This window comes from Nannobrachium achirus, assembly GCF_963921795.1.
Source record: "Nannobrachium achirus genome assembly, chromosome: 3".
NCBI classification, from domain to species: Eukaryota; Metazoa; Chordata; class Actinopteri; order Myctophiformes; family Myctophidae; genus Nannobrachium; species Nannobrachium achirus.
The window spans coordinates 26,954,187-26,971,431 of record NC_137812.1 but is presented as its reverse complement, the minus strand read 5'-3'; the positions used below and the strand labels follow the sequence as shown (position 1 = coordinate 26,971,431).

General features: G+C 42.6%; 1 protein-coding gene across 1 annotated transcript; it reads left to right on the top strand.

Moving 5' to 3' along the window:
* Positions 1–6,012: 6,012 nt before the first annotated feature.
* LOC308281299 (malate dehydrogenase, cytoplasmic-like) lies at positions 6,013–16,570 on the top strand. Its single transcript, XM_080721444.1, has 9 exons — positions 6,013–6,100; positions 6,773–6,871; positions 9,954–10,050; positions 11,503–11,678; positions 13,024–13,146; positions 13,285–13,461; positions 14,759–14,872; positions 15,502–15,591; positions 16,131–16,570. The coding sequence occupies exons 1-9, from the start codon at positions 6,098–6,100 to the stop codon at positions 16,251–16,253; spliced, it is 1,002 nt and encodes a 333-aa protein (XP_080577570.1). The 5' UTR covers positions 6,013–6,097; the 3' UTR covers positions 16,254–16,570.
* The last annotated feature ends 675 nt before the right edge of the window (positions 16,571–17,245 follow it).

Here is a 17,245-nt window from a genome sequence, read left to right as displayed (position 1 = left end):
GTCATCACTTTTCAGAGTTGTGTGGGTGCTGTGGCGACCCCGAAGGTCGCAGACTCGGGCGCCCTAGCTAAATCATTAGAACATGCCCTGAGCTACATCTGTGCAAAATTGTGAACTTTTAGACTGATTAGCACAAGAAAAAAAAAACCCTAAGGCCTCCGACTAACATGAATACTCACCCATACGTGTATTGTTTTCTGAGGCCATTTCTAGCCCACAGAATGTTTTTTGTGCAAAACAAATGCCTGCAATGGATTCAGCATCATGACAAACCCCTAGTTAGACCCGTCAGATCCTCCTTAAATACCCAGAAAAAAAATCTTTTTCTGGGTATTTTCCTCCTGTATAGAAAGTCAATGGAAGCCCAACTTGATTTGACCGCTGTGGCGACCCCGAAGGTCGCAGACTCGGGCGCCCTAGCTAAATCATTAGAGCAAGCCCTGGGCTACATCTGTGCAAAATTTCGCGCTTTAAGTCAAAATTGCACGAAATTAGCATTTGCTCCCCTAAATCCCCACACTAATTGGGGATATGTGAGAAAAGGTTAAAAATGAACCCCATGGGACATTAGTTGACCACGGCAACAAGCAGAAATCATAACTAGACATCATAAGGGTCCTAAAAAACCTGTGGTATCAAAAGAATACACCTTAATTTATCTGTACAAAGAGAAGTATAGACGTGTTTTGAACATTTTTGGGTTATTTTTCACCGTTTCTGTCCTGAAATAGGGTCAAGATGTGCATACATGTTAAAAATAACCACTTTAATGAATTCCCTGGGTCAAAATCATATAGAAAAGTGTGTTCATTTGTCCCTGTAGGTTGTTTACATCAAGCGTTATGGCATTTTCTGTTATGACCATTGTATGGTTCAGATCGGGAATAGTTGTGAGAAAAGGTTAAAAATGAACCCCATGGGGTATTAGTTGGCGACGGCAACAAGCAGAAATCATAACTAGACATCATAACGGTCCAAAAAAAACAGGTTTCGAAAACATGTCATTGGGGTGCTGGTAGACCCCTCTCTCCTGCCCTACTAATGCGTCTACCTGAGAAAAGTCACTGTGCGTGACCCCCGTCATCATTAATTCACTGGGTGTCTTTGACTGTGGCCGCGGCGCGGGTGTTTATTGCACGGCAGTACTAAGGACAGCTCCTTAACAGTCTCTATAGCCTATTCCGTACGACGGTGTCGCTGGCTTGCCAACAATAACAGACAGCAGCTACCAGCATGTGTTAGCTTGTAGATCTGATCTTTATGGTAATTGCAGAGCCTATGAATTAAGATGAATTAAGCATTACATAATGTGATCGCGCCGCCCCGGTTCCCAAGTGAACCAGATCTGATTAATGTCCATGTCATTATAGCTGCTGTAAGACTATGTCTGTGCATGTTATGTCTGTGCATGTTATGGTCGTTGGACGTTATGGAGCCGAACTGGGACAGCTAATATAACCCACGCCTTGTCATCAAACGACTAATGAGTCTTACTTACCCAAACGCTCTACCTGAGTTGGCTGCTGAGCTGTGTGTAGTTCTTGGACTTGTTTCCCTCTACTTTTGATTGATTGATTGATTGATTGATTGATTGATTGATTGATTGAAGACTTTATTAGAAGTTTGCATAGGAAAAGGTACAGTTTCATGACGGTACAGTTCACTGGTACAAGGTCTACTAAAAGGAGATCCATGAAAAGACTAAGCTTATTTCCACAGGAAACCATTTAAGTATCTCATATAACATTGAATGACAGACGAATAGAACACAGTACCAGTAAGACTCCCTAATCGGGAGATAAGCGACCGTTGGTCGCTTATCTCCTGTCACACTGCTGACATCAGTATGACATCACACCGTACACAAATGACCCTTATATAAGACCGGCATTATCTACCGACAGATTAGTAACAAGATGTCAACATCGTTGAAGGTTGAATCTCCAGATATGGAGATAACCAACACATCCCTCCATATATGGAGATAACCGACGAATCTCACTAAGTCTGACCTCACCAGACCATATTTGGGCATGAGCAACTTATGTCTCCATATATGGAGATATGATGACATCACACAGTCCTCAGCCGATGATGTGGCGTGATGTCATACAATACACAAACGAGCCCTACAGTATAAAGGGGCAATTCTTGCCAGGAAAGAAGCATTTCTTCGACTCAGACCTTATCGCCAGGGTTGGCTTAAAGCTTATCATCACATCCAACCATCTCCAATACTCGTACTGGAGATGGAACAATACTTGTTCTCCCAACAAGACTTCAGAGCCTTCCATACGATTCAAGGCATCTCGGTTAAGTTCTTACCGGACACCACTGCGTCGGTTATCTCCATATATGGAGGGATGTGTTGGTTATCTCCATATCTGGAGATTCAACCTTCAACGATTTTGACATCTTGTTACTAATCTGTCGGTAGATAATGCCGGTCTTATATAAGGGTCATTTGTGTACGGTGTGATGTCATACTGATGTCAGCAGTGTGATGTCATACTGATGCAGAGATATGAGCAGGGCAAAGGTGTGACGTGTGACCGACGGACGGCCGGTGGAGGTTTTGATACTAAACTGCGACCTTACGGTCGCAACTAAACTGCGACCTGACGGTCGCAACTATGCAGTAGATATGTAAAGAAAAGAAAAATGACTAAAAATGACACTACAGCAAGTCTAGCCAAAAAATAGCCAATCTAGAAGCTCACAATAATGCAAAGTAGATCTGTAGATCTGTTATTTTTTGGGCAATTTTCCCCCCTTGATATGGCCTTGTAAACCAGGCTTGCCTTCTGAGTTGAATTCAGAATGCAGGAGGAATCTAGTTTACTAGGCTACCCTTGATATGGATGCTGCATGCAGGGTTCAAGTGGCTAGGGGTTTACTAGGCTAGATTATGGTTTGATTGATTGATTGAAGACTTTATTAGAAGTTTGCATAGGAAAAGGTACAGTTTCATGACGGTACAGTTCACTGGTACAAGGTCAGGCCTACAACAATCACTCTGTTTCTAAAACTCAGAGAGTGCACAAATGGAAGCAAATGGAACCATTTGGTTCTATTTGTACTCTCCGAGTGAAATTAACACAGAGGATTTTAGATTACATTATAGATCGGGGTCTCAGATAAAAATCAAAATAAACTCATGAAATGGTGATGATGGCCAAAGGCCAGATGGCCTATATGCATACTTTAACTGAAAAGGTTGAGAACCAGTGTTACAGGCATAGGCTATATAGGCTACTCAGTCAGTGTTTGGAAACATTCACTATGAACTGGGCCTAGTGTGACCTCCCCAACCTCTTATACCTTGATGTCATCTGTCTTATATTAAGCCTGCAGTTTCTTCATTTCCGTTGTGTGATCACTGATCAGTGGTTCAAAACCCTCTGCAAACTGTGACATTGTGTCCATGGATAAGCCATTGAAGACAGTTTCTCTATGGGCAGCTGAATGTGTGCAACACGTGCATATATCCAGGCTATACTCCCCAGGGAATAAACAAAGGCGTAGAGATGGAAGATAGAGATCACAGTGATGGAAGAAGTAGCCTACTCAATTTTTTTGGGAAATTGAAAGTGTGGTGTCAGTCCTCGTCCCTATTCGAGCAGTGGTAACCATTCCGTCCTTGTCCCTTTTATGCCCATATATGGAGAACCCATCAATATTAAGACCATATCTTGGAATGCCCATATATGGACATACTGAGTCTGTGTCTCATGTGGTCTATATTTCAGACATTTATGATGTCAGTCATCTCCATATTTGGGAAAAGTTTCATTTTTAATTAAAGTCAATGTATTCCATCCATCCATCCATCCATCCATCCATCCATCTTCAACCACTTATCCTGAATCGGGTCGTGGGGGTAACAGTTCCAACTGAGACTTCCAGATTCCCTTATCCCAAGCAACTTCCTCCACTCCCTCAGGGAGTATACCGAGGCGTTCCCAAGCCAGTTTGGAGATGTAATCCTTCCACCTGGTCTTTGGTCTGCCACGGGGTCTCCTCCCAGTGGGACATGCATCGAGGACCTTCCTAGGAAGGCGCTCGGGGGCATCCGTATAGATGCCCGAACCAATGTATTCACAAATACCTTTGTATATAAATTAAACTATGTAACGTGTCTCTTATCAAAATGCAACGAATCGATTCCTGATGAAGCCGGTCGATTTGATATCATATGGCCTAAGTGCGTGCCACCAAAACTGTGGGAGGAGTAGCACGGCAAAATAAAGTTGAAGGGAAAGGATGGAATAAAGTCGGACAAGTACTATAGTGGTAGCACAACTTACTGTGTCTGCCGGTGAATGGATGTTGTCCATCCATGATCCGTCCATCCATCCATCCATCTTCAACCGCTTATCCGGAATCAGGTCGCGGGGAGCAACAGTTCCAACAGAGATTTCCAGGCTTCCCTTTCCAGAGCAATGTTAAAAACTTCCTCCTGGGGGAACCCGAGGCGATATAATCCCCCATCTGGTCCTTGATCTGCCACGGGGTCTCTTCCCAGTGGGATGTGCATCGAGGACCTCCTTATAAGGTGACGATCGGGAGGCATCCGTGCTAGATGCCCAAAGCCCCGAACCACCTAAGCTGTCTCCTTTCCAAGTCAAGGAGCAGCGGTTCTATTCCGAATCTCTCACGGATGACTGAACTTCTCACCCTATCTCAAAGGGAGAGACCTGCCACCAGTCTGAGAAAACTCATTTTGTCCGCTTGTATCCGTGATCTTATTCTTTCAGCCCCGAACTACACTTCATGACCATAGTTGAGAATATAGGAACGAAGATTGCTCTGTATATTGAGAGCATTGTCCTATTAGATAACAGTTGAACATAGCGTGGGTGCAAATGGATCTTTACGGGTCTGTAACTCTGAGCGTGTACAAATGGAACCTTACTCTGCCATTTGGTTCCATTTGTGCACTCACTGGGAATTTTACAGTGTAGATGTGTAGCAGTTCAAATCCATTTGTGCCCTCTTTTTGTTTTTGTCACATTCCTAAGGCAATCATTTCATGACTAGCAGAGTCCCCAGTAGAAGACTTGCTCCTACTGGGGACTCCATCAAATGATTGGCTTAGGAATGTGACATAAACAAAAAGATCTCCATGTTTTTTTTTGGGTTAACTACTCCTTTAATGGTCCTAACCCTGGACTAGACGTTGAAAGACAGTGGACTACCGTATTAAATTGAATTATGGAATCCTATTCACTCTAGGGACTTATATCTTAGTCAACCGAAAGTCTCGCCATGCCAGGGCCAGTGGTGTAACTACATTTTGAGGTATTTTTTACTTTAGCCTACTTGAGTATTTCCAAATTTCTATACTTTTACTTCTACTCTAGTACATTTCAGAGGCAAATGCTGTACTTTTACCCCACTCAATTATTTGTACTTTAATAGGCCATTTGAAAATATATTGAATAATAGATGAATAATAATATGATTCATATATATTATTATATATTATCTACAAGCTCACAATGTGTCACTTTGAAACACGTTGTGAGCTGCTATTTTAGATCTGCTATTTTCACAAGATCTTTTATTATACATATTGATCTTGTGAAATGGGACATTCTGCATGAGTAGGTCTACTTTAAGTGTATTTTGATGCCAATACTTTTGTACTTTTACTCATGTCAATTTTGAATACAGAACTTTTACTTGAAACGAGTATTTCTACACAATCATGTTCATGGCCTGCTGCAACTTCCAAGACAGGCTGTGCAGTTCCAATGTCAACCACTAGGTGCCAGGAAAGGTTAGGTTACATTTCTCAAGTCTTTGAAATCGGAGCTTTCGCTTGTCTGCCATATATGGCGAGGTGGGCGTGGCGCGATAGGACCAAGGAAGCAGTCTACCATGGGGGACTGAGTTCTTTTGCGGTGGTCGGACCGTTAAAACGGCCTGTATCCTTGAAAAAGACAGACTACAAATCCCAGCATCAGCCTGGAGGCCGGTCACGCACCGTATGACAATACGTTCACAGAGGTGACCCTGTATCTGTCTAGTCCGTTGAGGGAGAGCAGTCCTTGCAGTCATAATAACAGACAGTACATCACCATCCGCTAACAAAATGGTAAGATGGATGCTAATTTGTTTAATGGCTGACATTGAAGAACGTGTGTGTTGAAGATGATGCCTATGGCATCAGAGCAGGAATTTAGCCTGAATGCATGTTGTAGAGAAAGAAAGCGGACAGTTTGTAGTTGACATTGAACGCCGGGGAGGGCGACGGCGGATCCGCATCACTGTTTGTTCATCACAATTTTAATGATTTAAAGTTTGTTGGAGGCATTTTTTGGAAGCTGTGACTTTACAGCCCACCTCTAGTGCACGATGCGTCATTTGCCAGAGGGGACATGACATTATTATCATCAAACTGCATTTGTTGCGCAGTTAAAAGAAGATGGTGATGAATGAAGGTGATGAATAAAACAAACGGGACACGTTGTACAAGCAAGCGCCAATGCAATTTGACTTCCGCGGCCTAATTTGAGGCCATGGAGTATTTAATTCATTATAGCATTTTTATACTAATAGTTAACACATGCGTGCTACAGGCCTGCTACACACAATACAAACGCTATGCCTATAATTGAATTTATCGATCAATTAAGGATGAGTGGACACGTGTGGTCGGATGCAGTTAGGCTTTGTTTCCTCCATTCTAATGTTATGTAGGTCAACATGGCAACGATGGCATTGTTTTCTGGCTGATGGAAAAGCGTCTGTAATGTTTCGTTTCTAGGCCGAACCTATCCGTGTGCTGGTGACCGGTGCCGCCGGACAGATCGCCTACTCCCTTCTGTACAGCATCGCCAAGGGAGATGTGTTCGGACACGATCAGGTAAGAATTTAAAAAGTATATTTATACAAATATCCAACCAGAGAGGATGCATGACAAGCAGCAGCATTCTCATTACTTCTTAAACCAGCTTTGGTCCATAGATTAAACATCTGGGTAGTCCACTGTGTTACATAACATTGTGTGAATTATGTGTTTAATTTTTACATGGGGACAGCTATATAGCCATTTCAATTCAACTGAGCTTTATTGGCATGTTAAAACATACGTTTACATTGCCAAAGCAAGTTTCAAAACATAATAAAAACAGTTAAAAATGTGGAACATATATACAGTTTGAGGGGATTCAAAGAGATGATATCATTTACTGCACCCGCAAAATACATAAGTCCAAAGCTGACGGCCACAAAACAGTTGAAGCTAGAAACCTCAAAACCTACTCTAGCGAAGCCTTTAACCACAAACTGGAGAAATCTGACTGGTCCCCAGTACTAGCTAGCACTCAGGTCGATGAAGCCTGGCTAGGCTTTAAATCCATTTTCAACACTACCCTAGACGAAGTGGCTCCTTTGCGTAGGGTCAGGGTTAAAGCCCGCTCACAGCCATGGTGGAATTCGGAAATCTGTGAATCAATGAAACTCAGAGACAAAAAATACTCTGAGAAACGCAAATATAATCACAAACTCAAAAAAGGCCCCAATAAACACCTTAAAGCCAAATTAGAAATAGTCAGTTTAGAGGCTAATAAACTGAGAAATCGGACAACCTCCTTAATCCTTTCTGCCAAAAAAAACTACTTGGATGAGAAAGTTGAGGAAAACATCCACAAACCACGAGACCTATGGAAGCTATTTAAAACCCAGCTAGGCTGTGGTGCTAAACTCAGATCCATAGCCAGCAACATATCCATCCAAACTCCCATAACCCTCCTCACGGATAGTCTTGATGTAGCCAAAAATCTCAACATCTACTTCACCTCCATGGCCAAAAATCTGGTCAATAAACTGCCCGCTCCATCTGGGCTGTTTGGTGTTAGGCACATCTCGAAATTCTACAGGAACCTTGGGGTATGCAAAGACAACTTTAAACTTGCCACGGTGTCAACTGATGAAGTGTTTAAAAAACTGCGCACCCTACCTCAATTCAAGGCCGCTGGCCATGATAAAATTGCCCCCAAATTTCTCATAGACTCAGCTGCCACCATTGCCCCAATCATTACCCATATTATTAATCTATCTATCAAGCAGGGTTATGTCCCCCAGGACTTCAAATTAGCCAAGGTAACCCCCCTGCACAAAAAAGGCAGTAAACTTGACCCTGGCAACTACAGGCCAATCTCAATCCTTAGTTCCATCTCTAAGGTAATGGAAAAAATCGTCTATGAACAGGTGGCTAGATATCTTGAAGAGAATAAACTGATCTACGAGTTCCAGTCTGGCTTCAGAGAGTCCCATTCCACAGATACATGCCTCATCTATTTGAATGATTACATCAAACGTGAAATTCACGATGGCAAATATTGTGGCATGGTCATGCTGGACCTCCAGAAGGCATTTGACACCGTCGATCATTCTATTCTGATCGAAAAACTCAAAGCTATTGGTCTTGATAGCACAGCAGTGAGATGGATGCACTCTTACTTGGTGGGGAGGGAACAGATGGTGGAAGTCAACGGAACCCTGTCCCCCCCCCTCCCAGTAAACTGTGGAGTACCTCAAGGGAGTATACTAGGACCACTGTTGTTCTTAATATACGTAAACGACATGTCATCTGCTTGTGACTGCAATCTGTTTCTGTTCGCGGATGACTCGGCTCTCCTAGTCTCAGGCAGAGACATTTTGCAGGTTGAAAAGGCCCTTAACTGTGAACTTAACAAGATCTGCACCTGGCTCAATGACAACAGACTCTCAATTCACCTAGGCAAAACTGAATGTATCCTCTTTGGATCTAGTCAGAAACTTAGCCTAGTTGAGAACTTCACAATTAAAGTAGGTGACACTGTGATAGAAAGAAAAAACCACATCTGCTACCTGGGTTGCATCCTGGAGGCTAACCTATCCAGTGAAAAAATGACCACCAAGGTAATCAATAAAGTCAATCAACGAATTCGCTTCTTGCAAAGAGTTGCCCCACTGATCAATATTAAATCCCGAAAGACACTAGGAGGTGCTCTTATTGGGCCCCTCATTGATTACGGAGTCCTTGTCTGGTATCGCGACGCCCCAGCTGCCTTAAAGCTAAAGCTCCAAACAGCCCAAAACAAACTAATTAGGGTTGTGCTTGGTCTCCCTCCTCTGACCCACCTTACCGAGCATCACCACGAAAGCGTGGGGTGGCTCAAAGTAGCTGACAGAGTACAGCATCTTGCAATGGGCCTGGTGTACAAGATACACTACACCTCCAAGATTCCCATGTACCTGACAAACTACTTCTTAAAGGTCAAGGATGTTCACGATCATAACACCAGAGGCAGCTCCACTAATCATCATCAGCGTAGATTTAACACTAAACAAGGCGCTAACTCGTTCTCCTGCTATACCATCAACATGTGGAACGCCCTTCCACAAGCCCTAAAGGAGAGCAAATCCCTAGCCTCCTTCAAAATTGGTATGAAAAGTCACCTTCAGACAGCAGCTACCCGTGACTTGTAAATAGACTAAGCCCCCATGCTCCCCCCCCCCTTTTTCTCTGTATTCTGCCTTTTGTATTTGATGTTATGCTTTTGAAACTGATATTATCCTAGATAAAGTACTATGTTCTATCCGTCTGTCTTTCAATGTTATATGAGATACTTAAAGTGTGGTTCCTGTGGAAATAAGCCTCGGCTTTCTAGGATCTCCTTTTAGTTGACCTTGTACCAGTGATTTGTACTGTCATGAAACTGTACTTTTTTCTATTGCAAACTTCTAATAAATTCTTCAATCAATCAAATTCTTCAATTCACTGTTCCCTATTCACTGTTCACTTGCATTGAATGTTGGGCATGGTGCCGTGTGTGTGTGTGCATTGAAAGTGTATTATGATGCTGCTTCGAAATGACACTACACCGGCATTGTGATATAATTACCTTCATGTGACTTAAAAAGTGGTTCTGAAATGATGTTTGCCTCTGTCTTTTCCACAGCCTATCATCTTGGTCCTGCTGGATATCCCGCCCATGGTGCCGGTTCTGGATGGGGTTGTTATGGAACTGCAGGACTGCGCCCTCCCACTCCTGAGAGGCAAGCTATGCACACTTAATATTCTGCTTAGTCATGGGCTGATAACACATGGTGAACATATGTAGAGGCACAAACTACTCTATTTAATTATGCAAAATAATAGATTAATAACCAATTGCTATTTTGGACATTATAGATGGAAAGTATCAAAATAACGTACAAAATATTTCAATCTCACAACGTGGCGACAGGTTGTGAGATTGTAAACAGCTATTTTCACTATTGCTGAACTGCACTGTTGTCAAGTGTTCGTTAAGTGGTTAATCGATTCGTCGACATAACTGTTTAAATGCATTTATAAATAAAAAACACATTCTTCTTGATTAATCGGACAAGTAATCACCAAGAAAAGTACCAATAGTTGCAGCCCTAAACATGTTGCTACCATCATATTCTGCATGGCTCTGGTATGTACTCTGCCATGGTTATCTGCAATGCACCATCCCCCTCCCCATCCTCTGCCCTCCCCATCTGGCAAAAGTTTTGGATGCTTTGGAGGGACACCGTGTAGACTTAAGCTCTGTGTATTGATAAAGACACACGCACACACACACACACACACACACACACACACACACACACACACAGACACACACACAGTGGAGGGTGGATGCGGAAATTATAAAGTGCATGAGGGTACATAGAACTGAGCTGTGTGTCTGCATGCGCACGCACAAACATTAGTGCAAATATGTAGGTTCTCTTTTCTAGCAGATGCAGCCTCTTGCTGCAAAAGTAGGAAGGAGTGTCAGCTGCAAGGCCTGCTATTGGTCAGTTCTTAAGGCCTCATGGGGGAACTTCAGCCAATGGTGTTAGTGGTGGGACAACAATAGGGGAGTGGGTATTTGGGGCGTCTCCTGCAGCAGTGAACCCAGGCTAGAGTCCAATCAGATAATGCCGGTGTTCATCACAAATGACTGGAGACCCAGCTTTACTTATCAGCACAAGCAGTCCCCTGGGAGGGATTTCACAGAATGTATAGAAACTCCCCACGAAAAGTTTGGAAAGTTAACTGCGGTCGAGTATTTCTCCCCTTCAATAATACCATTGGTATTGTGTTTTATGTCATTTCTATCGTTGATTGGTCACCTTTACAACGAGGTACAGCTTGTAAGGATCTGGCATTCATGGAATGATCAACACAGCTAAACGTGTGGGTAGCGCCCCAAAAATGTGCAATATTGTTCTGTTGGTATTCTGGTATTAAATCTGCAGTATATGTTCTTACTCTGAAATTCTTTCAACGAATATCAGGATCTTAATTGATCTCTTTATCACACATGCTACTATCAGGTCGTTTTTAATGTATTTTAAAGTAGCAATAAAGCAATATAATTCTAACTTGATAAGAGATTGCTGGTAGATAATTGACATCAGATACACAGTTAATGGAAATCAAACTATTCCTGTCAAGTAATCCAAGTTAATGATTCCCTCCCTAATGCCCTACAGAGGTGATCCCCACCTCTGATGTAGAGGTGGGCTTCAAGGACCTGGATGCCGCCATCTTGGTGGGCTCCATGCCCAGGAAGGAGGGAATGGAGAGGAAGGACCTGCTGAAGGCCAACGTGGCTATCTTCAAAACCCAGGGATCAGCCCTGGAAAAATACGCCAAGAAGACTGTCAAGGTGACTTGAGTACAATGGAGAGGGAGATTATATAATGATTATAGAGGTAGGAGAGAACGTCAAAGGGAAAGCCTCCTTGTGGAACACCCAGGTTGTGCACCTGAGGTGGGAGAGTATAATATTAATAATAAATCTCAAAGTGCCAACAGAGATTATTCAGTGAATAAAAAGTAAACTACGATTAATTAAACACAGGAAACAAACAGCCAATTAGATTATTTAACAAACACAAAGTTATGACACAAGTTATTTTTGTCTAAATTAGACCTGACCTAAGCAAGCCTGAAGATGTAGGAAATGAAACCGCTTTCACAACTTATTCCGTCTCCAGAGACAAAACTCTTTCATTTGAAGGGAAACCCTATTTAACTCGGTTCGTGTTGAAAGGTATCATTTAGTTACGTTCCACCCACAGCCAAGCACCTCAGTAGTGTTGGAACAGCTCCACTTATTTCCACAGCTAAAAGCCTCAGAGGAATGGCAGGATTCCAAAACTAAGGGATCAAAGTTTCCCTGTGCGTAATGTTGTATGCAGTAAGCTAAAGGATCAAAGTTTTTTTTGCGTGCGTAATTCTGCGTGCAATGAGTACACAACAAAGAAGTCTGCAGCGTCATGAGGGCCCCTATCCTACAGTATGTCCTTTTGTGTGGAGGTCATTAATGGTCTAGCAGCAATATTTGCTGCCCTGTTTCCCTAAGTTCTCCTTTAAATCTGTTATGTAATTGTTACTAGGGATGTGCATTACTGAGCAAAATCTACTGTTCTTGGGACTAACCCTAACCCAGTTTATAAAATCTCACATGAGCCTGAGGAGGTAGCATACATCTGAAATAATGACAAACTGGAAGGCAACAGTTTAGACAGTTTAGCAGATGATTTTAATCCAAGGCGACATACAATAAACAGGTAATACATCAATATAATGACAGTTAAGTATGTCGTTTTCATTTGGTATTAATGATTGTGCAGTATTTGCTGTGGTGTCGTGTCCCTCAACAATAGTAGGGTATACAAGCAAAGTAAGATGGCTTTCAATGTTGCAAGGTATGTGCTAAATGTAGAGCATGACATTTTCTTATCCAGTTATAGCTGCAACCACACAGTATAAGCTACTTGGTTAGTGGGTCTGTCACAAACAGAGAGCCGGTTGCAGCTTATCACGGATTATGTGCTTGTTCGTTTGAATGGTTGGACAGATGCTCTTTGGTTTTCGATTCAACAGACACTGTAGGTTTATTACAAACCTGGAAAACTACAGTTAAAATAGAGATGTTCTTTCGGGTTCAGCCCAGAAAATGTGTAGCAAAGCTTGTCCTTACCTACCTTTCTCCATATGCTTACCAGGTCTTGGTTGTGGGAAACCCGGCCAACACCAACTGTCTGATTGCCTCCAAGTCTGCTCCCTCCATCCCCAAGGAGAACTTCTCCTGCCTTACTCGCCTGGACCACAACCGGGCTTCATCCCAGGTGACAGTACCAACACACACAGTAAAATCCAGAATTTCACTGTGCGCACGCATAACGAGTGCAAACACATGGCTGATTTACGAGCATTAACTGTAGCGTAACTCCAGTGCAATCCCTGACTTTTTTTTTTATCTATAGGTGGCAATGCGTTGTGGTGTGGCTGCCAACCATGTGAAGAACGTCATCATCTGGGGCAACCACTCCTCCACCCAGTACCCCGACGTCCACCATGCCAAGGTCAATGTGCAGGGCTGCGAAAAGGCTGCCTTCGACGCTGTCCAGGACGACGCCTGGCTCAAAGGAGACTTCATCTCAGTCAGTGGAATCCGTTTTCATTTTACACTTATTACAAGAATTCTTTATGTTCATACAACTCAGAGGAGTGCCTTTGGATCTAAACTACCGTCCAGTAGTCCCTACACTGAGTTGCTGGGGTCTTGGATTCATTTATTGGGTATATTGGTGCCCAATTTTTATAAAATATTTCTTTATTATTTTCTTTATTACTTAAAGTGGGCGTGACACGGCCAAAACAGCTAATTATGGCTATCAAATTAGCCAATTTTTTTAATGATGTCATGTACCCCCATGTTAAATTACCCAATCAAATTAATTTATTGTAGTTACTGTACTGAAAGTAGTACTTTCTGTACAGTAACTGAATTAAATTAATTTGATTGGGTAATATGACGGGAGGGGGCGGAGTTGAGCGCTGAGTATTATCTAGTGAAACAACCCCAACAGAACTGTGCGAGGAGAAAATGCGACAATTCATAAAACGAATTTTAAAACAAGCAGTTCTAGGGGTAAAAACGTTATATAATCTGCTATAGAATCGCCCCTAACCACGTACAGGGTACAAGTCTTCTAACAAAAAGGTGTCAGAGATTAGAACCAGTGTCCAACGTTCTCCTCGATCCTCCGCAGCACAGACCACTTTTTAGCAGCCATCTCTGCTAAAAAGTGCTCCAGTGCTTCACCGGTGTCCGCTCCGGACCACTTTTTAGCAGCCATCTCTGCTAAAAAGTGCTCCAGCCTCCAGTGCTTCACTGAAGCTCCGGAGGACTGAAGTCTGTGGTAGCCTGTGTGTGTGTGCATGTGTGTGTGTGTGTACACACACAATAGCTCTCGCAGTCGCAAATAGCCGTGCGGTGCAGCGCTAGCTGGGCTAAACGCTAACAACAAGGCATCAACGTTGTGCGCGGCACCGCACGACGGACAAAGTATACATTGCGCGGCACCGCGCGACGGACGAAGTATACATTCACTACTAACTGATACGGCCCCGCCTCCTTTTCAGACCGTTTGAAGAAAGACCACGTGACCTACTGTATCATAATGTTAAATTTCGGCCGGTGTCCCGCCCCCTTTAAGAATAAATCCTCATTTGCAAGGGGAGTCTGGCAAGAGAAACATTGTTGGCAAAAGGAATATGAAAATTCAGATGGGGGAGGGCTCTTTAAATGCAGAGGGATAGAATATTTCTTTGGGCTTATTTAAAAATGCATATGTATTTCAATATTGAGATCTGCTGGGTAGTGTAGAACTACAAAGCAACCCATTGTTCTGTTTTTTAATGTTCCCTTTTGTCCTCTCTGTACCTCCTGTCCAGACGGTTCAGCTACGTGGTGCAGCTGTCATCAAGGCCAGGAAGCTGTCCAGCGCCATGTCTGCCGCCAAGGCCATCTGCGACCACATGAGAGATATCTGGTTTGGGACCAAAGAGGTCAGTCTACGCACACGGAGAGAGTGTAGGACGTGACTTTGGCTTTCTAAATCTGACAGTTGCTGTTTTGCAAACTGTTATCTGATTAGCCATCAAAGGCAATGTTTTTGCATGGAGGTGCCTGGAAATGGATGTGATAAAGATGGACTTCTCATCTCAGTTACTTTTGTTGTTTTAATATGCTCTCCTTTGCTATACCGAAAAAGTATTAAAGTAATTTACTATAACTTTCAAGTGATTCAATTACAACATATTTGCTCCATATAGGGCCAAATGAAGGCACTCTTCATAGTATTCTGAACGGGACTGACCTTGATGCCTTACTAACCTTAGGCAGCATGTTTTCAATGTTAGACAGCCATGGATATAGATCAGGGTTTTCCCAAACCTTTTCAGCAAGCGGCCCAGAAGAGAAATTTGGTGTCTTCCCAGCACTGAAACAAAATACAAAAATACTGTATGAAATGTCACAGAAATAGGACATATTACAGAATTTCTGCACAAATAAATCCCATTCACACACTGGAGGCACCCAAGAGAAATGCCAACCTATTCTTGGGGAGCTTTAGGTATTGATGTGATATGTAGGACACCTTGTTGCATAGTGACTGTACATTGTCTCTCAACAGGGTGAGTTCATCTCCATGGGTGTGTACGCTGGTGGAAACAAGTATGGAATCCCAGAGGACCTCATCTACTCATTCCCTATCCAGATCAATGTGAGTTTTCTGATAAGATGTTAAGATGCCAAGCCATTCACAGCAAATGTGTTTGTCTTGTTCATAGCATTTTGTTTACAAATACTTTGCTCAATTCTGACTGAAAGAAGAGTTCAGAATCACTTTATAGTCAAGATTTGATTACAACCCATATACAAGAGTAACATGCTTAGGTTTCGGTCCCTCGACACTGCAGAAAGAAGACCGGGGGGGGGGGGGGAGCAATAATAATGGCAGTAATAGGAAATAACCAAAAATGTATACAATAACCGAGCCTAGTATGAGGTTCCTATTTTCTTAAAGGGGAACTTTGGTGATATTACTTAACCTACCCTACCAGTCCAAACTTTTGACTGGTAGGGCACATTTAATGTGAATCATATACAGTAGTTCTATTGTGAAAATTAATTAAGTAAAAATCTGACATGGCAGTACATGGACAAGAGACAAAGCTCACCGCTTTAAACAGAGTAAGCTGATAACATTGTAAAACGTCTCTTAGCGAGTTACATAGACTTAATAATTCCTCTCATCTGCAGAACAAGACCTGGAAAGTGGTCGATGGACTTGCCATCAACGACTTCTCTCGGGCCAAGATGGACGCCACAGCAGCCGAACTGGTGGAGGAGAGAGACACCGCAATGGCCTTCCTGTCCCAGTGACTCTCATCTCCCTCTGAGCCACAGCAGCACTTAGATCCCTCAAATGCTCCCAGCTCGCGGCTGTGACACTGAGCCCTCCAATCTAAACGTTCCACTGGTGTCTGCGAGTCACCTCTCTCTGTGTGTAAATGTGTCTGTTTCAGTCGGCCACCTCTTCAGGTTTTAAGACGACCTGCATAATAATGACCACAATCTGGCCTTTTGTCTGGAAGCCACTGAGAGGATGTCTGTGTTGGTAGTTTATATAATGCACAATATCTGTCCAGAAACTGTAAGGGGAACATGTCATTCAACAATAAAACAAGATGACTGATGAACCCGACTCGGATGTTTCCTGGTTAAGTAAATGGTCTCATTAAAGGATGACTTAACCCATTTTCAATGCATCTTCATATAATTGGTCCTCACTAATGCTCATGATAGTATGGTACCATTTTTGTCTACTTGGTCTGTGTGTCAGAGGGGGCTGTGGACCGTTCAGAAACCCGCCTACCAATGGCATCGTTGATGGGAAATTCAAGCTAATCGAAACTGCAGGCTTTCTATTGCTGGAAAGATGAAGAAGCCATTGTTCATAAGTAATAAAATAAAATGTGAAATATTGTTTAAAAAAAAAAGAAAAACGTGGTAGGCAGGTTTCTGATGTGTCCATGATTTCTTAATGTTATGCATTGGGTATTTTTCAAATGCAAATCAAAGTTAATATCAAGGTCCTATTCTTGTGACTGATGCCTTTATGCAGTTTGTCTTTCTACTACTGTCAGGTTATTCTTTAATGAAATCAAGTCCATTATTTTTTTATGTTAAAGACCTTGCCAATGCAACGTTAAACTGCAATGTAATCAAATCTAGCAAATCATTAACAATTTGCTTGGTTGTTGGCAGCTGACTGTCTTAAACATTGTTTAAACAATACATTAACAAATGAAGGGCTACTATCAATATAAACCCAATCATCCTGGCACTGCAGGAAATCTCAATGTGTGTTTAGC

What these genes read in the sequence shown, in the direction of transcription:
- LOC308281299 (XM_080721444.1), top strand. An exon ending in ACAACCGGGCTTCATCCCAG is followed by an intron (nt 13,147 to 13,284) that starts GTGACAGTACCA and finishes TTTTATCTATAG; the next exon opens with GTGGCAATGCGTTGTGGTGT. An exon ending in TCAAAGGAGACTTCATCTCA is followed by an intron (nt 13,462 to 14,758) that starts GTCAGTGGAATC and finishes CCTCCTGTCCAG; the next exon opens with ACGGTTCAGCTACGTGGTGC.